Source organism: Ixodes scapularis, unplaced genomic scaffold (genome assembly GCF_016920785.2).
Source record: "Ixodes scapularis isolate PalLabHiFi unplaced genomic scaffold, ASM1692078v2 PGA_scaffold8__174_contigs__length_109621045, whole genome shotgun sequence".
Classification (NCBI taxonomy): Eukaryota; Metazoa; Arthropoda; class Arachnida; order Ixodida; family Ixodidae; genus Ixodes; species Ixodes scapularis.
The window spans coordinates 18,808,352-18,831,663 of NW_024609883.1; the positions used below are offsets into that span (position 1 = coordinate 18,808,352).

Below are 23,312 nucleotides of genomic sequence, written 5' to 3' on the forward strand. Positions count from 1 at the left end.
TGATCAAAATGAATAAAATTTTCCAATGGATCCCAGAGATGATAGCAACATTATTAAATTTCTCTGATTTAATATGGAGGCATTTAATTTCATGTTGCAGCTCTAGGCAGTGGAAAACTAGACACATGGGGGAGCTGTTTCTCCTTTTCCTTAGTCTTGGATCTCCATCGCAGCCCATACCAGTTGAAGCCTTATTATCTAGCTTTCAACTATTTCTGGGGTTGTCAGGTTTGACCAATCATAGGAATTTATTGTGTTCTCAATATTTTTGTTTATGTTGTCCAAATCCACTATTAATTGCACAAACAACCCTGAAATCAAAAGGATTTGCAATGGTTTGCCCAGTGCTTTTAGTTATAAAACAAATTGTATCTAGTTTTAGGAACCTACTGCAATGACAAAGTGATCTAAGATAGTGACAGTCAAATATGACAGCATTTATTTGCTCACGTTATAGGACTGCTTTAAATTTTTTTAGGTTTCTCAACTTCTACCTGGAACAACAATGGCACACACCTGAGGGAAAAGAACTTTCAAAGGAGGAAGTACTTGCTTGTCAGAAAGTAATTGGACGTTGCCTATCACAGAGGCTGATGGACATTGCCCGTGACCACCTCGCTCGGAATGCCTGGCTACAGATATGATGGGTATTTACTTTCAGTTTTACCAAACCTACATTTATGCGTCTTTACAATTAACAAGCCATAATTTTAGGTCAGCAAAGCTGCCATGTTCATTTATCATGATGATACCATACACATGCTTTAAGGAGAAAGGGAAATAGAGACATTGATGAACTGGCAGCATGAGCATTTATTGAAGGTCCTCAAGAACCACGACGGTTGCAGCGGTGGGCTCAGTAAAGAGGGAGAGAAAAATGAGGTAGCTGACCAAAAGTGAGAAGGAGAAAAATGACCTAGAAGATGGGAAACTGAGTGCTGAGATTTAACCCTAGACCACAAAGAGGTGTGTTGTGGTTGTTGACAGAGACATGCGATTACAGGGTCTAACAAGCTAAGAAACGGGGCTTCTATGTTTCCAGGAAAACTACACATGTTAAAAGCCTTAATTATCTGCACACCTTATGCCACTAGTCATTCCGTTAGAAATAGACATTTTCTCTCTGCAATTCTCACCTCGAATAGTACATCTCTCTCCACAACTACAGCCCACCTAGGTCTGAAGTCATTTGTCTGCCCACTTTCCTGTCTTCTAGGTCACTTCCTTCTGACTTATTCCCTCCTTTTTTTCTTACTTACCGCCCAATCTTTTCTTTCTTCAATCTTGCCGCTTAGGCAACTGTTGGCATGGGGCTCATTCCACGCCAAACATCCCAGACGTTACGCTTGACCATTTCCCATTTTAAAAAGAAAATTCATGGCTCTTTACCCCAAAGTCCGTAACCTTTTCCTAAAATACTTGGAATGAAGAGCGTGCTGGTAGGGGTAAAATATAATTAAAGGAAAAACAGAAAAGACCTTTTATGTTGTTTCCTTATTTATATGTTCCCTAAAATATTTTTGCCGAAAACATTTTTTTTACGGCGTGAGCGTGTCTTTATTTCTTAAATGGGCATACAACTAGGCATTCAATAAAGGAGTGAAAGTCTAATTTTTTTCAAAATGCCTCGGATTTTATTTTATGAAATTCGAATGGCTTTTACCTTGCTATGTTGTGATGTTTATGCAACTTTAATTGTTAAAATAGTTTTAGAAACCTCATCAAAAACCTTTTTTTTTTGCAATTTTCTTCATCTTTTTTGTTTAATTATCGCTCTGCACCTGGTATTTATAAGTTTTTTTTGCTATTGAAAGCCCTGTAGACATTTTACAAATAAAAAAAAAATGTTTGAAGCCGCATAACGAAATACCTCATGGGAAAAAAAAATATTCTAAAGTTGTGAAAAAGTCTTTCTTTTTTTTTTTTTTGCCTAAACATGCATTTATTTTATTATGACGTTGTCAGAGTACAAATGTGAAAGATACCGACATTGGAAGAAGAGTTTGTCTTTAATTTCTGAAAGTTTATTCAAAATAATCTTTTTTCTAAAGCAAGAAAAAAAAAATGTTGAAGATGAGTTGCCTTTGTTGCAACCTGGCATTGTTTCTTAGCGCCTCTTCACCGCACTACACGCCACCTTACACGAGAGTTGAGAAACTTTGCGATCATGGAAGGCATTTGTTGGTTTAGAATGTGATTTTCGCATAGGCTTCTTTCTACACATGCACATTTTTGACTCGCAATTGCCTCACATATATTGTCACTGTCTACAGCTAAAGAGGTACCGCGGTTTGCCGCGGTCGCTTCCACTTGTCCTTCTTTTTGGCTGTAACGCACACAACAGTGGATATGGTGTGATAATCATAAACGCTGTCACTGCATAGCTGGCTTCTTTCACCCTTTGTACCAGTGTCGGCTCTCCTCACTTTGAAACTTGATGCCTAACGGCCTCACATCGCCTAAAAGAAAGTTATTCCCTCAGGAAACGCAATGTCGACCAAGTGAGATCCCTACTGGCATATTGAAAGGAATGAACCGACAGTAAGGAAGGGCAAAAAACTAGGGGTATTGTTTCGGACGACCACTAATTAGTAGCAATCGGGAATCTAGCCAAGAAATTTTAGTTTTTGTAAGAGTATGGTGACATATTGATGTATGGAGCAGGTCACTCGGCACAGGCAAGTCATCCTGCAGTTGATGCGGATGCTGATGAGGGTAAGCAGGAAATTCTAATTGTTGATGATGATTCTTTTAGAGCGCAGCTCTTAGGCGCCCGTTTCTGGCGTGAGCGGCGTCCCCGTCGCCATAACCGCGCGTTGCATTTTGGGAAAATTTTCCCGCTAAATCTAGCGGAAAAATTTCCCCACTAAATCTAGCGGAAAAATTTCCCTGTTAAATCCAGCGGAAAAATTTCCCCGCTAAATCTAGCGGAAAAATTTCCTCGCTAAATCTAGCTGAAAAATTTCCCCGCTAAATCTAGCGGAAAAATCTCCTCGCTAAATCTAGCGGAAAAGTTTTCCCGCTAAATCTAGCGGAAAAATTTCTCCGCTAAATCTAGCGGAAAAATTTCCTCGCTAAATCTAGCTGAAAAATTTCCCCGCTAAATCTAGCAGAAAAATCTCCTCGCTAAATCTAGCGGAAAAGTTTTCCCGCTAAATCTACAGAAAAAATTTCTCTGGAAGGCCGCGTGACCCCCACATGACCTCGGGGAGGGGGATCACGTGACCTTGGGGGTCACGTGACCTCAAGATGGGGCGGGGGTGGGGGTCACGTGACCCCTCCCCCTGGTCACGTAACCCCCCCCCCCCCCAAAAAAAAAAAAAAAAAAAGAAAATGTCACCCTTAGTACCCTCCCCTCCTCCTCAAGAGCTGCACTCTAATTCAGCATTACAGGGAGCTGTAAGCGGCTTTTATTTTTTTTTTGTTAGGGGCGAAGCTCCTTAGGGGCTAGCCATGTTTGGCGTCGGGTGCTCGTGCTTCGCTCGTGAGTTCATGTGCTCACGAGCACGTGAGCACGTGTTCCTAAGGTTGTGTAAGGCAAAAAAAAACAAAAAAAAAGCGCATCTTTACGTGGTGAATGATGTTGATTGGGGCGAAGCTCTGGTGGTGCTTGTCTGCGTAGACGCTGAGCCGCAGCATGCCGAGCCTTTCGTTCATTTTCATCCATGTCAGAAAGAGAATGGGTGGTATGGAATGTGGTTATATGCGCATTTGAGCATTTCACCGCAGCGTGACATGGATGAAAACGAATGAAAGGCTCGGCATCCTGCGGCTCAGCGTCTACGCAGACAAGCACCACCAGAGCTTCGCCCCAATCAACATTTTCACAACATTGAGATGCAGTTGTTTTTCTAAATTAGGAGGATAGTTGTATTGTGTTTACTCATTTCTAATGTGTCGCCAACTCTGTTTAGTTGCTACGGTTCAATTCATGCCTTTTTCGAACCACCTTGACCGTAAAGAAAATTTAAGCTACATGTCATTTGTTCTGTTATGCTTATGCATACCTGCCAAGTTTTACGATTTTATCGTAAAGTGTCTGCTTTCCAGCGCTTTCTTGAGGTTATCGTATTAACAACAATATTTGTATAATTTTCCGCACCCCCCTGTAAAGAAAAAGATAATTTTGTTTAAGCTGCATCTCACTTGTTTACAAGTTGGGGTTGGCAACACTGGATAATGACTTGTATGCCAGGGGGCGCAGGCTACCGCTCCAGTGATGTAAGGGGTGGTATAGCCGCTACTGAGCTGAGCGTCTAACATCCATCCATCCATCTGAATCCAAAACTAGAAATCTCCTTTGTTGTGGCGAACGTTGTACGTTGTGTTACTGGAACTTTTACTCATGATCCCTTGAAACCATCTTTGCTACAAGATGGCGGGAAAAAAATACTTGCAAGTGTTTATTCCCAGCTATTTATCCGACTTTCCATTTCTGAAGACGTCGCGCAAGGGCGAAATGTTCACATTTTGTAGTCTGTCGCTGCGATGTCAACATTTCGCACGCTGGTCGCCGGGACATTCTGTCATCTGAATAGAAAAAAACACAAGGGCTCTGCAAATGTAGATGAAACCAACGAGAAGCTTGGAGGGTACTTTAGTCGATCAACGGATTACGACACTACCCGAGCAGAATGCCATTTACGACATTTTTGATTGAACACAACGTGCCGTTTACAGCGGTTGTGGAGACGTTAAAGAGCAAGAACTTTGCTCTTTAACGTCTTCGTTAAACCAGGCACAGGAGAAAGAGTTTTCAGCAAAGTGAAGGAGGCACACACGCAGTTCCGCTCCTCTATGTCGAAAAAGACTCTTGAACAGTTCTTAGTTGTGAGATGCAGCCAGTCTGGAAAGTGCCATGAACAAGTGTTCGACAACAACTTCCTAAGAGAAGCATATGCTGAAACTTCCTCAGTGTTGACCCAACCTTCTACTTCTAAAGAATAAGACATTTCGTGCAATGTATGATGTGTTTGTGCCCTAGTTGAGGCATTTTTCTTAACTAAACCAAGTTTTTGAAGTATAAATCAGTTTTCGTATTCCTTCACACAATAGTAGTGTTTTTTGGCATCCCCTGTAGTATTTTCATCATTGTAGCTTGGCAAGTCTGCTTATGTGACACCTATCCGAGTGAAAGTTGTAATAGTGCATTGATTTATCTGCAGTTGACCTGGTTCACTTGCCTGTCGCTAAACCAGCACGAAAAAGTTTTTAAAGCTGAATATACCGGTTTGGATACAGTACTAGCCTATGTCTTGAGGGACCTGATTTTTATGTGCCTGCATTAAGCGAATAGTTAAGAGGGCTTTCTTTTATGTGCAGTGCCTACCATCAAGATTTCTGGTTTGTTCGCAGAAGTTGAACTTCCTCCGTGCTTTCTTGGTTCATGTGGTTGCCACAAAATCACGTAGGCTAAGAAGCAGTTTCTGATTGATGCTTAAAGACCGACCAACGAAACCATATTCCGCAAGGTAGGAGAATGCCCCTCGCACCCTCCTCTTTTCATTCTCTCCCAAAAATCATGTGACGGCAGGGGCTTCCTTTGTGTCTGCTTTTTCTGTATGGATAATCCTCAAAAAGTGTGCAGTGAGCGGCTAGCTGCGAGCGCCACAACGACCTTGAGACGTCCAGGTGCAGGGGTGTGACATCTGCCCCAATTGCGCTAATCTGATACAAACCCAGTTTTCTGCGCCTAGTTGTGCCAAAAACGCGAAGTTGGTCGAAATTGCGCCACACTGTGCCAAAAGTAACTCAAAAACGAAAAAAAATTTAGGGGCGGCACTAGATTTAGCGGGAAACGAGAGCTTGGTTGGCAACACTCAATCTCGTCGTAGTAAAGTACACGGCACGTGTACAGGGTGGCGCAAGCAACCGCCGGATTCAAAGATTTCAGCTCTAGTACCCTTCTATACCTATGATACGTGCTATTTTCTCCCCTCTTCCTACTACTTTACGCTGTCATTTGTGACTGCATGCTACCGGTGCACTGTCACGCGGTCTTGCTGTCTGGCCGCGAGAGGTACGTTGCACAGGCTATCAAGATGAGCTAACAAAAATTTTCCTTTCGTTTTGAGAGTAAACCTTTTCTTAAAAGTGCTATTGAGCGCCTCCATTGTGTAATTGTTCATTTGCATCCGTTATCTCGTCAAAATGGATGGCGCCGTCGCCGTGAGTACTTTCGGTTATCGCACACTTGCTTCCAGTGCGTGAGCAATCGAATGAACCGGTCACACCCGTATTTGGCGTGCATGTGCTGCTCATAATTTTCCTATCATTTCACTATTTACCTTGTGACTCACTTTTGTGGGGAGTTTTTTTTTTTCTACCTGCACGGTGCTTTCTACGAGCGTGCATAGATGTCTAGTTGTAGTAAACCGTGCTTCCCTGTTCATGCTTTTGAATCACCGCTTTAAAAGGTTCTGCACTACAATTAAAAAAATAAAAAAAAAAAAAAACGGAAAAGGCAAACGCTAGTTTCGTGCGCATAGATGAGGACAGGAAACACAGGCTTTCTGCAAAGTTAGGTGGGTACCAGGTACCTCAGGCTTATGAGGTACCTGGTACCCACCTAACTTTGCAGAAAGCCTGTGTTTCCTGTCCTCATCTATGCGCACGAAACTAGCGTTTGCCTTTTCCGTTTTTTTTTTTAAATTTTTTTAAATATATTTTATCTTGGTACGTATCAGCTCTGATAACTTATTAAAACCAGGGTGGACAAAAATAATGATTGAAAAAGAAAAATCTGATTTATGTGATTTATATTATTTTTTATGATTTCAATAGATGAAATCTGCTCTAACATTTTCTGCTCCTAATCTGCTCCAAACTGTAGACTTTTGTGCTTCGAAGTTGCTCCAAAATGCATAAACTGCTGCTTCAAAACAAGAATTTTGTCTCCAAAGCTGCTCCAAAATCCAGATTTTTCTACTCCAAAAATTGCTCCATAACCTGTTTCACCTGTCTCACCCCTGCAGGTGTCTTCCCTCGTCGACGCGGGCACGCTCAATCCGCGAGATTGAGGAAGCCAGCACGACCGAACGCTTTCTCTCATGAGCTGCAGGTCCGAGGCCGCTCGGTCGGTGGAGATCGAGGGGTCGTGGCGGTATGCTGGGTTCGTACCAGCAGCCGCTCGCTGGCATCGCGCGGCTGATGGAACCGTTCCCGTGTCTGCACAAGGATTGGCTTGCGCAACAAAAGGTTCAGGTCGTCGATAATACATTTATTTCCCAAACTTATAAATCAAGTGGCTTTCGCTAATCTCTTTATTACTGTTTGAAACACATCTCCTCTCATAGGTTGTTCATCCCATTTTGGACTCTCTCGCGTATTTATTCGTCCTTACCTCTGCCTGATGACTGTTTTATAACTTGATAAAGACCTTTAAATATTTGCACGGGCTTGCGCGATGAACGCTGTCCCGGATTTAATATTGGAAAGATTGGCGTCAGGAGGGGCTAAACAAGCAAACCGAAATTCTTGCTTCTAATGAAGACGGCACGATCATAAGATAGGAAATCCTCCAGGCCGGGAATGTTTGTGCAAAGTGATTAAATTATTTACATCTAATTTGACATGCACTATAAATCTGGTACTTTCTCTTAGAAGCAACATGTTAGTGCACATGAATCCTCCCAGCGTCTTGCCTTCTAATCGCGTGGAAGGAAAATTGAAATATCCCAGGCATGATCTGTGCAGAAGCCTAGGTTCATTGGTCGCCTACTATTTCTACAAACTCTCTGGCAAAATCACTACCATATAGCCTGGTGTCCTTTATCCAAGAAGCGAGGTTTTGATAGAATTTCGTTGCTCAGCCACTATGTTTTCGTAGTGGCGCGAAGGAACAAAAAAAGAGAGAGAGGAAAGCAACGGTTTTTGCAGGCTGATATTTTTTTTTGCAATTGCAATATTTTATTGTGTTTAGGTATGCTTTTGTGGTGTAAACAATCTTACGCACTTCCCACAAATATTTCATTGTCAACGACAGTTGTTAAAGTATTACGCAGTGCCTCGGGTGCTTTGACCTTACGCACTAGAGCGTCACAGGAGCGAGTATTTCTGCAAAATAAATACGAGGAGCTATTTCTCCCTTTGAATCCATCACTTTTGTGGAATCACGACGAACACACTTTCACCATGAAATCGTAACAAATAATGATTGATGATGAAATTGATTGGGTCCCAACAGTGGAGCCACATTATTTAGGTTGCAAATAAACTGGGCGTCAATCATGCGATGTGTTTACTTCCACGTTTGAATGTGTTGAGAATGAGTAGCCAAAAAACGCCGTCTGCAGGCTGCTTCCTGGAGTGGCCTGATATCTCCAAAACTCGGGAAAGGGAGGGGAGGGGGGAGAGAAAGGTGTGGATGTTGTGGGAAGGTGATAATATTTATTCTCACTTAGGAGAGTCGCCGGTCGTTAAAAAGTCGACTCGCCCATAACGGGAAAGCCTGTAGGGCCACATGTATAGTAACCATGAGTAAAATGTGGTATACAGCTATGTTACTGAGAAGTTGCAATAGAGCAAACGATGGGGCATTGTGGAGGCAAGTGAAGCAAAGACCTATCTTATGATCGTGCCGTCTTCATTAGAAGCAAGAATTTCGGTTTGCTTGTTTAGCCCCTCCTGACGCCAATCTTTCCAATATTAAATCCGGGACAGCGTTCATCGCGCAAGCCCGCGCAAATATTTAAAGGTCTTTATCAAGTTATAAAACAGTCATCAGGCAGAGGTAAGGACGAATAAATACGCGAGAGAGTCCAAAATGGGATGAACAACCTATGAGAGGAGATGTGTTTCAAACAGTAATAAAGAGATTAGCGAAAGCCACTTGATTTATAAGTTTGGGAAATAAATGTATTATCGACGACCTGAACCTTTTGTTGCGCAAGCCAATCCTTGTGCAGACACGGGAACGGTTCCATCAGCCGCGCGATGCCAGCGAGCGGCTGCTGGTACGAACCCAGCATACCGCCACGACCCCTCGATCTCCACCGACCGAGCGGCCTCGGACCTGCAGCTCATGAGAGAAAGCGTTCGGTCGTGCTGGCTTCCTCAATCTCGCGGATTGAGCGTGCCCGCGTCGACGAGGGAAGACACCTGGACGTCTCAAGGTCGTTGTGGCGCTCGCGGCTAGCTGCTCATTTCGCGCTTTTTGAGGATTATCCCTACAGAAAAAGTCGACACAAAAGAAGCCCCTGCCGTCACATAATTTTTCGGAGAGGGTGACAAGAGGAGGGCGCGAGGGGCATTTTCCTACCTTGCGGATTATGGTTTCGTTGGTCATCTTTAAAGCCTGGTGGGCAAGGAATCAACGGCTGCTTTTTCTTCGCTCAGGGGCCGAAAGCGGAGAGAAAGGAGCCGTCAATCTGTGCCTGTCAGGTGAAACATTAGGAATGAGTAGTCACGACACAACTATCCTTCTAGTTTAGAAAATAAAATAATTTCCTTTTTAACTTCATCAGCATCCGCACGAACCGCAAAATGACTTGCCTGTGCCGAGTGACATGCTGCATCCATCAATATGTCACCGTACTTTGTTTGGCATATTTTTGATTCCAACTAGCCAGTGGTTGTTCGAAACGATACCTCTCTTTTTTTCTGTCCTTTCTTACCGTTGGTCCTTTTCTTTTAAAATGCCAGTAGTGACCTCGCTCTATCGATATCGTATTTCTTGAATAGAAGTCCCAGTCAGGCGATGCCAATGCTGTTAGGCATAAATGAAGTATCAAAGTGAGGAGAGCTGATATCGAAACAAAGGGTGCAACAACCCTGCCATGCAGTAGCGGCACATAGGATTATCACACCATATCCGCTTTTTGCATTACAGCCGAAAAGAAGAATCAGTGGAAGCAGCTGTGGCAAACCGCAACGCGTTTTTAGCTGTAAACAGTGACTGTATATGCAAGTCAAGAATGCACATGCGTAGAACCCCCTGCGAAAATCACTCCCGACTAGCAATTAGGCTGGGGGGGGGGGAGCTCTATCCCGAAAGAGCACCAAAATTCAAGATGGCAACGACAAAATTTTTCTACCAGAAAAAGAAAAAAAAAAAAAGCGCAGTGTACACGGATTTAGTATTTTATTTATCTCTGAGAACATAGACTTTATTAGGCCAAAGATTTGTCACTGCTATGTTAATCACTTTCAAAACCACCAAAAGACTCCTCAGAGTCTGTCACAAGAAAAAGTTTGCAGCATTCCGCAGACTATGTGCCGTTGGCTATTTTGACAACCTCTTCAGAAAGAAGCCGGTTGCCAATGGCTCATTCTGCACTTCTTTCGCGCTCGAGGTATGAGTGCATCCTCCACGTTTTCGCTGTACACCGGCGTGCCGTTACTTAGCTTTCGTCGAAGTTTGACTTTCTGGTAGTTTGGCTGTAGCAAATTTTCAAAATTCTTGTCCCATTCCCGTATCCGGTAGAGCTTGATGTGTCGAGACGTCAGGTGTATGTTTTTCCCGTTTTCACAATGCCATTGGACGACCTCAATTTTCTTTGCCGCTGTGAAAGAATGCATAGCCGACCTGACAACCCCAAAACAAAGCGACAGTGGTGCATGGCGACCGGGCAGATAGGGCTGCAAAGTAGGATTGGATTGGATTCTTGGACTGAATTTCGCAGGCCAGTGTTGCCTGGGCACAATCAGGCTGGTACGTGATACGGGTGTGGTGCGGGGAGGGGGGCGCTTTCCCGGAACAGCGAGGAAATGTGAAATTGGCAGTGAAGTTGGGGGGGACACTTGCTCAGAATTTCATAGTAAGCTTAAATTGTATCTTCATATTTTCTAATCTCTTTTATGCCTAAAAATAGTGCAACCAAATACTTCCCTAGGGTGCTGTGGGAGGAGGGTGAATACACCTTACTGGGCACTGTAATGCAGTGGCTTTGGCACTGACAGGTTTGACGTCGTTTGTGTGGCTGGATTCGCCGAAGCCTGGGGTTTCCACCTTAAATTGGGTGAGGTGGCTGATGTCACCTATCATAGTGGAATACCAGGCAATCGGATGTTTTTTGTTGCCCATGGAGCTTGTTTTTGAAACTTAAGGGGGGACACTGGCTAGAGGTCAAACTTTTGAACTACTCAAGTGATCGGAATGAAATTTGCAGGGGAGATTTAGCTTCAGATGTAGGTGTACTGTGCAAACTTTCAGCTCTCTAGGACAAATTTACATACCTGCATAAGATGATGTGTCACTTTTCATTAAGGAATCTATGATATGCAAATCAAGCTATTAAGCACCATTTTGACTGCTTGAATATAAAGTGGGGGATATGGGACCTCAGGCTATCTAGTTTCAATAACTTAAATGTAAATATTTCAGAAAGAGTTATTACCTCAAACTATGAGATGCATATCTGTCATCTGTCAATTTTTCAAAACTTAAGTTTTTTCTCACTGAGGACTTCAACTTAAAACAAAATAAAGTAGATAGCCCGATTCCTGAGTAAATTTCAGTTCAGAAACATCTTGAATGTGGTAACAGAATACTTTCACCTTCGAACAAAAGATTCCTTCGTATGAAATTTGCAGCAAAAAGTAGAACTGAGAAAAATGCATTCAAACATTGAGCTCCTGTACTTTGTTACTGCCTCACAATGCGTTGAAAATATTTTATATCAACGTAACTATTTGGCGTATGGTCATCAAATTTGGTGTAAAGGTGTATAATTAGTTTCTAAAACTGAAAACCTTAGAATCAAAAAATGAATTTTTTCAAAAAAATTTAAAATTTAGACCCATTAAAACAACATACAATGGTTCATCTGGTGAATCAATTAAAATTGTGGCCACCCTCTGTATTGGAAAAAATGACCAGAGTTGATTTCATCTCATCAAATTGACGAGTTGTGTGACATGTGGACAAGTAAAGGAGAAAGACATTAGCTGGCTCAGAGCGTGTGAAAGGGTAGCACTCGATTGCCAGGCCTGCTCAGATAAACATGCATTTTTTTTTTGTCAAGCCTGTCTTGTCCTTGGAGGTGAGCTGTATGCACCGATTCTTACTGACGTCTGTGCAATGTGCGCCGTCAGTAATGTACCACTTGCGCATTGCAGAAGAACACTGGCTGGTGGTAATGTTGGTGTGGGAGTCTGTGTGTCGCACCATCAGGAGAGAATTTGGCACGCTAGATAAACTGTAATAGAAGCGAGTGAAGTAGGCTGTACATTTGCTCTAGAAACATGTTTAGTGCAATATTCATTCTCACAAAAAATGTTACCTTCGTCTAGCAGTTTCAAGTTTGAGTCAATTTCATTGCAACAAGTGTACGGCTGTTCTCTTTAGACCTCATACCAATTGTCATTATGACAAGCAAACAAAGCAATGCATTATCTTTTTATGTTTATTTTTTTTTGTTACTATGAGAATTTACGAAATAGCTAACTTATTGCAAATGTTTTCAGTCATCTTGAACACTACATTTGCTTACCACTTTTGAGTTTAATGACGAAAACACCATTTTTATTGCCCGGTTGTGGTATGTTTATGCATGTTCTGTACAGTTGTGCACTGTATCGTTTTCACTGGATATATCTGAAAATGTTTATGCAAAGTAGTCATAATGAACAGTGTATAGGGTGTTTTCACTGACGTGATTTCGTCCACCATTTTGTTGTTGCGATCTGTGTGGAATGTGCCAAACTCGAGCATTTCAAGGATATACATGCCTTCTCAAATGCGTAGAGCACCGCTGACATCATTTCAACCGGTTACGATGTAATCCTTCAATGTAGTAAATTTGTTTCAAAAACCAAACTAACAACAAAATGGCGGATTGACGTCATGCGCAAACAACCTATAGTAGAGTGCCTTGAATGCATTTGTGACTGCTGTCTTTGGCCATCCTATGCTGCTTATGCATTTAAGGTAGCCCCAAAATGGTGACAAATTATGTCGCAGGAGCTGGATGCTGTGTTATGTCGCAATCCTAATGGTTGGCCCTATGTGTTCCAGCGAATAATAGGAAACACAAGTGTCGCTCTTGTAGCGTCCCAACTCCTGGCTGCTGAATCTTCCATGGACTATCAAGCTGGAGACGAGCTACAGCACAACAGGGGCCTACCGCACCCGCCTTCTGCTGCTCTACCACCACCAGGATCGTGGCATGGAACAGCATGACACTTCTATGACGTTGTCAGGCAAAGATAGAGGGAACTAAAATAAAGTGACGATGAGCATAGCACTCGGGAACATGTTCCAGGCACCATTAGAATGTGCTAGTAGAGGCCCATTGATGTAGCCCATTAGAATGTCCCAGTAAGGGCAAATACATCAGTAGGCCGATATTGGACCAATACACCAACATGCCTCTACTGAACCAAACACACAAATAGGCCTCTAATAAACCAATACACCAGTAGTCCTCTATTTGACCAATACACCAATGGGCCTCTATCGGTACTATAGGACCCACCTACTTTTTACAATAGGAATCTACTGGTCTATCAGTTTACTGGTTTATTATTGTAATTTTTGCTGGGGATGTGATAGCACAACATCTTTTATTGCATATGTTCTAATGTTAGCTGCATATGTTATGAGCCTTACATATTGTTTACAGGTGTACTTTGAAAATATTGAGGTCAGTGCCATTTCTAACTCCAAACCCTCGATTAAGTAATCTTGTTCATTATTTCGAGCAAAAATAAATTATTAAATTTAGTTCAGTTGTACCACAGCTGCTGCCCTTGCCAGGGAGAATTTATTTGAGGAAGTATAATATATGTACAGTATAGACCACTTACAACGTAACCGCTTATAGTGCAGGACCGGGTATAACGCGGTTTTTTTAAACCACCGGTTCGCCTCCCATAGAACTCCATGTATTTACATACCGCTTAAAATGCAGGCGCGCGAAGGGAAATACCGGCTATAGTGCGGTTTTTGGCACAGCCCGCCGACCGCGCCGACGACCGGAGCAGCGGGCACGCTTCCTTGTGCGACACTAGATAACGGCGCTGACGGCGCGGGGCGAGGATGTTGCTCGAAGAAGTGGGGAGAAGCGAAGAGAGAGGTTTCAGTCGCCGTAGCCACCGTAGCGACAGAGGGACGCACGCACGTGTCGTTCACGTGCATGCGTCCCTCCGCTGCGTTGGAAACAAAGAAACAAACAACCGCACCGACAGACCAATCGCAGATCGAGGAGAAGTGTTCGCGCGTGTTGCGTACCGGTCGCGGGCCGGCTGCTTCTCCGTAAACATGGTGTCGGTTGTGATCGTCGTCGTAGACGGCGGTCATCTCATTGTTCTGCGTAAAAGCGCTATCCTTGACTGTGAATTTTCGTTGTGTGTCGCTATGATAACCCAGCACGTACTAGAAGGGAAGATCCACCTACTCGTGCAGCGATGCCGTGGCGGCGCTCTCAAGACCGCAGAAACGCCCGTGTCGTCGTGTTTGTTTACTTCGACTACAGTGGTGATTTCTAAGCATTTGTGACCTCAAACATCGCCCGGATTTCTTATTTGGCGCATTTCATGCGTGTGCTAAAGTTCAAGGTATTACTGGCGCGTACCGTATGAAGGATGCGAATTTTCACGCGTTTTCATCTCCGGAGAAAAGTGATTAGGGTTAGCAATCCTGAACGCTCGCAACGTCCGTCTGCAACCCGCGACGCCGTTAAAAGGCTGCGCCAGGCAAAAGCCGCTAATTTCTTTCAAAATGTGTGACACACTTGAGACATAACTGTACTAGTCTGGTGAAATAAAGACTTTCCTCAAACTAAGCTTTATTTTTCATCGAACATAAAATAAATTCTTTTACAAGGGTAAGTTGTCTCATGGCATGTATTTTGGCCTGAAAAATTGATGTTTTGGTTATAACGCGGTACCGCTTATAGTGCGGATTTTCGCGACTCCCGCGACATACGTTATATGCGGTCTACACTGTAGTAGGGCCTCTCACCCTTGACATTTAGGCTGCTGCAAAACATGGCACCAGCTGTTTTGTGTGTTTTCTTTTTGAGGAACGTCTTTCCTGTAAAATCCACATTCAGGATCATTATCACAGCGAAATCTCTGGAGTGCTGGACACAATTTATGATACTTGGCATGGCACGGGTATAGTATTATATCAGTGCCCGGCGTCACTATTTTCTAGCACCGTGTTTAATGCACACCTTTAATGCATACCCTGATGATGGCCTTAAGACAAAGTACATTGGATAGTAATCACCCTACGTAAACAACATTTACATGCTGGTCCATGTCTTTCATCAGCCTGTATACGTAAATATCCCCATTCGATAATAATAAACCTACGTGAAAAACGTTTACACGCTGGTACACATCTTTCATGAGCATTTATGTAAATATTCCACAGTGAGCATTAAAAATTGGCTGTATTTTCACATATGTTAGGAAATCTTGGACTATGTGAACACATGTAAAAAAAAAGTTCAGATGCATGTATGCCCTCTGCTATTGCAACTTATTTTCATCACACTTCCGGCACACCAAGGAAGCAATAGACAATGTGTTTGATTTTACTTCAAACAGACCTGTTTAGCTGTGCAATGTACACTAATTCGGTTTGTACAGGCGAGTTATATGGCTAGTGGGACATAATTAGCATGCCGTGATTTCGGATAAAACCGTAAAACTCAAACAAACATTTGCCAATAAAATTTTATAAAATTAGATTTATCCGATAAACTCACACTTTTGATGTCCCAGTGTAAAAAAGGAAAGGAAAAGAAAAAAACAAATGCGTAAGCATGCCTTTCCTTTATCTGCTGAAAAAAGAAGTTGTCTTTCTTGGTGGCTGCATGCGATGAGTGATAGGAACCTTTATCTTGTTGCATGGCGGTGTATATATCTGATGGGGATCGACAGTTTGCCGACGTTTGGTGTTATATTAAATCGGTTGAAACTTGGCGCTTGTCCTTGTCGTACGTGTCTTTTTTCGTCCTGTTTCAGTTCAGGCTTTTAACGTTTTAATCTGTATTCTGTAACTGAGTTTTGTCACAACACAAGGTCACTGTTCCCAAGGAGAGGTCATTCCTGTTTTTTTTCGAATCTCTGATAGTTGACAAAAGACGTTTTATTGTTTATCTTGTCTAGGTTTGTTGAGGACAACTGGTTATTATACCTCTGGGTCACGACAAAAGCCACTGTTCCCGTTTGCAGTCTGAGCCATACTCTTTGTGCTCCTTAGTGGGGGGGGAAGGTTTTGGTTTTTATAGAAGTAAAAAGTATGAACCAGTAGATTTTATGGGACAGTGTGCATGTGTCTGGGATGGGGGGGGGGGGGGGGGGGGGGGGGGAAGGGAGCTGTCACTATCAGTACTGCACTTCATGCAGCCACAGGGTGAAATGGATGGGAAATGACTACATCTGGGTCTCTAGTGATTTTAGAGTATCAATGCCTGTTCCAGCAACACTTCTGTGTAACTTTTGTCATGGGAGAGATGCGGTGTTAACAGTGGCAAAGACGCGAATGCCAAACCCAGCCGAATAAATATCATTTGATACAGGCACGTTCTTTTGAATTTAGCAGACATTTATGCCCAAATGGCATTTATTTTTATTTTCAATTTTCCAAAATTGGGATTACAGTGAAATTAAACTTTGATTTTCATGCATTGTAGAAGAATGGGTGTTAAATAGTAAAGTGGTAAATATAGACCGACACGCTGTTTACAAACAAGCACGTGTGTTCCCCCACACCAGGTGTGGGTACTGCGCGTGCACAGAAACCAAATTTGCGTGAGGTGAAAAGTCTGCGCATGCGCAGTGCTGTCAACAGCGCCATTGCAGCTGCGTGACTTCAGGGCCGCATGTGGGTCTATATGTTCTTTTTCCAGCTTTCCAAGTGTTGGTCCTGGAGAACCAGGCCAACATCATCACGCAGCTTACCGAGCTAAGGAAGAGTGTCGTGGCTACCTCAGCCACGAAGGTAGCAGTCGCGCTGCCTCCAGACGCCCCCACGCTCCCTGCAAGCACGTACGACGGCCTCAAGGAGGTCAACGCTTACGCTGCCTCGCAAGACAAGCTGGATGTTCTGGTGAGATTTTATGACAATTTCGGTGTATAGTTGCCATATTCAATGCGTAAATCATATTTGCACCAATTTCATGGTTCCCCGCCATCCTGGCAACTTAACTTTATCAGGTGCATATTTGTCCTGTGAATGACGGCATGTGTGTTTGTGATGAAACCCCATGGTTTGACAGAAGGGCAATGAGCCAGATTTTGTGCATGTTTCTATCTGTTCGTGAATTCATAGAAAAAAGCCTCAGTGCGGGAAAAAAAAAATTGTTGTGCCCATTGTAATTTGTATTTTGGAATTGCAGTGGCTAAAATGTGCTTCAATTACAACTACAATTTAATTTTTATTCAGAAGTAATGAACCACAATAACGGATGTTTCAGGAAAGCAGTGAAGTAATGTTTTTTTTTATTATTGTGAATTTTTTTACGAGCTGATGTTAGCGGCTGTCATCAGCTCATTGCGAAAAATTTATTGCGCCAATGGAAGAGCCCACTGTAATGAGACATGACTAAGACCTTTATGGTGATATCTTTCTCAATAATAGTGTGATATGGCTTTTGCTCTATTTAAACCAATCTGCGACATAAAAGGCAGGCAACCAAGATGGAACAAGCAAACTGCTGGGTGGCTTTGCAATGACTAAAAGCTATTTACTGTAAATGACTTAATTTCCACTAGCACCTAATTTTTACAACTTGCATAAATTAAAAAAAAATAGACCCTGCAAACATATTTTCCTGTGGTAACAAATCGATCCGTGCACTCATGCTTGTAGGTGATGGGCTGTGCCGTGCTTTTAGAAAGCAAAAAAGTTGTCGGGTATCAGTGTAATTGGTTGAGTTTTGAGTTTGACCAGATTCAACTTTTTCTAGCCTCTTGCGAAAAGTTTGACAAAGGTTCGATTCAGGTTTGACTGATATGCGCATGCGCGACAGGCTGGAACTCTACTTATGATTTCCGGTTGCTGGGCAATTCCATTCTCTTGAATAACGGTGTGCCACACCTGCATGAACTCGTCGTGGCTTGTAGACCACGTCAAATGCCAACGACAATATCGCCATCCATGATGCAGTGTCGCTCAATGAAGTCATCAAAAAGGGAACGACGCATAGCCAATAGTTTGGACAAAGTTGACAGCGTCACAGGCACCAGGATGCATGATTTGACATGTGCAGAAGCATCATGTTCGATGGCCTTCAGCAGTTTGTTTACGACCAAGACAGCGTTGCTCACTTCTAGAGAGCGATGCCTCCGAAAGGAAATTATATTTAATTGCGAACCAGCGCACAGGTAGGCAGTTGCTCAAAAATCCAAACACACAAAATAATGCACTCACACAGTGCTGTGTCAGTGTGTTTTCTGTGTGTTTGGATTTCTGAGTAATTGTCTGCCTGTGTGCTGGTTTGCAATTATGCCTTATCAACTCACCCAATCTGCAGTATTAACAGGAAATTACTGATCACTTTCCTGAAAATGAGGTTAAGTGGAAATGAAATTTCATCAGCACCTCTACTGCATGCACCACATTTTCATGTACTTTTTATTTATTTCAGGGCTTTGTTTTCCTTTTCACCTGGCAGGTTATTAGCTTACAAGTAAATATAGAAGTTGGACACATTTTTGTCATGTGTAGTCGAGGCCCAGAATTGTCATGCTTATATTTTATTATATGACTCTTGGGTTGTATAACGTTTTTGCGCAGCCCCCTGAAAGTTATATAACGAGGGTTCCAATGTATACAATATTGTTTCTCTTAGAATACACTTCAAAAAAGCAAACAGTGGATACCTCCTCAACTTGGAGGCAGATCAAGTACCAGAAAATACCAAGGGAGCACCCACCTTACTTTCACTGAGAACGGAGTTAATCTAAACATGCATGCTTGTCCACTCAAATCAGGCGCTTAACATAGAATTTGCAGATTTCCCAAGTTTGGGAAATGTTAATAGTGGGCACTTCCGCAGTATTTTACGGTAGTGCATTTCACCATGGGAAATGTACAGATTGCAAGATAAGTTTATTTATCTGATCATTAACTGAGGGCAATATTCTTGGGAAGTTCCGGTTATTAGAGGTCAAATCTCATAACTTTATACAGTGGAACCTTGAATATGCGACTTTCAGGGGACCGCGCAAAAGCGTCATATGATATGCGAGTCATATAATTAAAAAAATGATTACGACTTTGGGGCTTGGCCTCGCATGATAAAAATATGTGTAACTCCTTTCGTTACTTCTATGCTAATAACTTGCTGGGCGAAAAGAGAGCAAAGCTTTTAAATAAATGCAAATGCAATGAAACTGTGGCGCGATAAAGGCGCCAGTACAGATGTGTTTTCACTTCACGTGGTTTTTAGAAAATCGATCAGTGATTTTTTTTTTGCAGGCTGCACTCTTCAGAAGCAAGTTTGAGTAGTGCATGCAAAGAATAACGTTGCCACTGCCACTGCACATGCGCCTAACGCTAACCCCGTTTTGCACTTTGCGTGCACTATTTTATCATACATCATTTTTTGGAAATTGCATTCATACGCAAAGAGTTTTAGTGCTCCTTCAAAGAGGATTCGCAATGCGCGAGAAGTTGGCTAAAGCCAAAACGAGCACTGTTAGAAAATGGCAGCTGCTGCAGCTGCAGGCTGTGGCGGCTGCCGCCGTTTGGGCAATCGTCGTGAGCACAATGTCGGCAACATCTTTGTGACTGCAGTTTTCAATACTGTACGATATTGCACTCTTATGGGAGGCACACGTCACAAACGGTTTAGAAGACTAGCAAGGTGGGCAATAATTGTCGGCTGCTTGCAACGCGCAAACGTTTCTTGGTGAAGGTATGGTGTGCGAAGGTCAATACACAAGACCTCTCTTGTCGAGGTGACGGAAATACAAATACATTTTTTAAATGTATCACGATACAGAGATACAGATACCTGAAAGTGTCTCCGAGATACTATAGTGATACATTTGTATCGTTATACTGCCCAGCCCTGGTTGGTAGTAATTCAGGATTTTAGGATTTCAGCTTTTAGTTCTCTAGTAATTGTTTTTCTTCTGTGTATTCGCTAGGTATTTTTGCATTTTGCCGCCCGTGCACAGGCAGGGTGAAGTGCTGAGGCTACTTGTTGCCACGTTTCGTTACTTGTGAACCCCATTATATTATTCCTGTTTCTATTTAAATCATTGTTTTATTTAAACTACCTTTATTTTAAAACTTGCGTTTCGTCTTCTTTATTGGCAAGAGCCATGGTGTTGGCCGGTCGACTGATTGTCAGTTCTTTCTTTATTTTCTGTTTATAAAGACCTCGCCACGGTGTAGGCCGGTCGACTGATCGTCAGTTCTTTCTTTATTTTCCGTTTATAGTGAACCACGAACCTGTGCGCGTGCGACGGCTTACAGCAATAGGTGGCAGCGCTGGCTGATTCACAGGCTGATTCACACCAAGAGCGTTCTAATTGCAAATAAACATCTGCAGGTTTTTGCACTCTATGACCCTCTTGGGATTTCATAAATGAATTCCCCAGATCAATAACTCTCTTGCAACCCTTGACCCACTCATAGATCATGACTTTTCTGATTGCGGATGAGCCGTCTCAAGAGATCTTGGAGCGACCTGAATAGCGCTGAGCGCACATTTGGCTGTCTCTTTCAAATTTTCGTACCGAAACTCAGGCTTTTGACCTTCTACCTTTTTTCTTTTGGCCCACTGAGCGATGTGCTATTAGTAGCATCCCAATATAAATTGATTTATTCCAGCCCAAAATTCGTTTCATGGGCCTTTAAGACGGAAACGCCCCAGCAGAAACTGACGCGACCACGACCTAGTTACGCATTTATTTTGATGTTTTCAAACAATATAATGCAACATGTCTTTGCAGATTTGTATTTACTGGTCATCAACGGCCTATCGGGTAAATTTAAAAAAAAAATCGAGAATGGTTATTTTTTTTTAATTGCCACACAAAAATTGCAAAATTTTGACTTTTTCCATTTTGACGAAATTTCTGAGCACAGTGCAGAAAACGCTTCCAACTGTAGAACGCTAATTAATTTGTTAAAAGTTCACAAAGCATTAAACACTCGATGCAAAAGGTTTCAGCTTTAGAATATAAATTTAAAGCAACTTAAAAATTCGCCGAAAAATGCCTCATTATGTAAGATTTGCTCGAGAAGCCAAGTTTGGCATTTTATATCCCTTGAAATATATGGTCATATAAGTTAACTGGAACTAATTCTGGTAGTAAAGTATGCCTGCAGTAAACGTAAAAACTGTTGACTGTGTACAAAGCTGCACGCTTTAGTCCTCCAGCCTTCAAAGTTGCGTCATTGCGCAGTTGGGAAAATCGCTTTTTCAACCTTCTCTCGAATGCGATTCTTCTCACGAATACAAGGAAGTATCTTGCAAAAGTAAGGTCTGTCCCATTATTTGGACAAGTTTAGCTACCTCATATAAAAATATGACTGAAAACAAAAAATAGGCATGACACCACCATGACCGTCCATATCTGAACACACCCTATGGCAAAACCTTGAGACATGCTTCGAACTGATTTGTGCATGAATTTATGATTTTGTTTTCCAAGTCTGCCAAATGGAGTGGGCCCGGTAAACTATGCACATGAATTCAGAAAAAAAAAAAAAAAAGGAAATGGAGGCTATGGGATTCTAAATTTAAGTACTAGTTTAAGATTCTAAACTTCGATACCAGTTCAGGATTTTAAACTTCAAGACTTAGTGCGGCCGGGTCTGCACCAAGTCGTCGTACAATGCGTGACGTCGCAGGAGCCGGGGTTGCGTGATCAGGGTTCTTCTGTAGCAATAAATTCAGTTAAAAGGTCATTTTTGCCCTGCACCTGAAATCTAGCAGTTTTACGCAATTTATTTTGCGGGTTTTTGACTTTTGGGATGGCAGCACAGAGCAGCGGTGGCCACATTTCAGCTGGTGAGCTGCCTGTGGCTCTTTACGCGTGCAGGTATGGCTCGCAGCTCCCTGGTATGTCAGTTCGCCCCCTCCCCAAGACCACAAGGGAAAAGACATAAAAGAAAGGGCAGTTTGTGTTTTCGCAGCCCAACCTCAAGGTGCTTGTTTCACAAATGGGGACACGTAACAAAGAAATGTGATGAACAGCTGCTTTATGACTGGAATTCGCTGTGGCTATAAGTGAGGTGAAAGGAATTAAACAAGTATAATGCCTCCTGTTTACCTTTTTGCTGCGACTCTTGAAATGGTTATTTTTTTATGGCTCTTCACTCGTGTCCACAACGGCCACCCCTGGTTTATAATGTTTAATAAAAATAAGATTACATATATAAAGCCATACACTACGTTTGAGAAGGCAGTATATTTGAAGCTGTACCATTCCAAGATAAAAAATCGTTCAGCCTTTCCAGTTTCGTGAAGAAGAAAGACCAGCGGAGCTGTACTCGATACACTCTGTGCTTCTTCTTTGTCGTCGTCTGTTTTTCGCGCTGTTTCCTACGATGAATTCCCACCAACGTGCCCAACTATCCATTCTTCTATTATAGCTCGACAGGTTGGCGCCATCTACGAGTGACGGCGGAAACCACACTGGTTGTGTGCTTGCCGCCGTCGCTTATATATGGCGGTAGCTGTCTAGGCAGGTTTGTGTCGACATACCGGACACAATCCTAAGGAACCTAGCCCTTAACAGCTCCGCTGTAAAAGTTGCCAAAAGAAGGGTGGGAGTTATGAACATTAGACAGCAGGCCATGCATTGGATTGGATTGGAAAACCTTTATTGCCAACTTTACCGGTATAATCAATGTGCTTTGATGTTTACTATATACACATTTATTTTAGTGGTCAATCATACCAGACAGAAATCATGAGAAATCGTGTAGTCTCCTGAAGCCTCTTTAGCATAATATGCAGGGTGTCTAGTGACCGGGAAAACCAGGAATTGTCAGGGAAATTTTAATTTTCGAGAAAAATCAAGGCATTGTCGGGGAAATTGTCAAAAAGCGAGCCCAGTCAGGCAAAATGAGCCGGAAAGGCCATCGAGTGCCCTGAGCAAAGACCTGAGGACTTGGGGGCAGAAATATGGGCAATAAATTCTGCTTAGAGTGAGGCGTGAGCTCTGCTCCCCCGATGTACAGTGTGCTGCCCAATGCAAACAGAACCGACAAATCCAGTCGAAGCAATGGATTGGATTGAGGGCGCGACACTAGGCTAGATCCAGTTAGAGCCTCCTTGTAGTAGATATGGTAACAAATGGGAAAGCCGCAGACTCCAATCCAAGCCTTCAGCCGAAAGTATCCGAAAGTGCGTCTGGCGGCCATGTTGCCATTTGGTTATTGACTAGTGTGGTTG

The 23,312-nt window shown here is 42.7% G+C and overlaps 1 protein-coding gene and 1 long non-coding RNA gene across 2 annotated transcripts in view; both read left to right on the plus strand.

Annotated features, from left to right (window-relative positions):
- The first annotated feature begins 483 nt into the window (after positions 1-483).
- Positions 484-13,181, plus strand: LOC120837886. Its single transcript, XR_005715006.3, has 2 exons — positions 484-647; positions 12,956-13,181. It is a non-coding gene; the product is annotated as an uncharacterized LOC120837886 (long non-coding RNA).
- A 3,584-nt stretch (positions 13,182-16,765) lies between these two features.
- The window catches only part of LOC120837823, a gene marked incomplete at its 5' end in the record, with an annotated part of 41,013 nt that continues 34,466 nt past the window's right edge, over positions 16,766-23,312 (plus strand). Inside the window, one exon of the mRNA XM_040207435.3 lies at positions 16,766-17,002. Coding sequence (XP_040063369.3) covers positions 16,766-17,002 — 237 coding nt within the window. The remainder of the gene's footprint in view (positions 17,003-23,312) is intronic.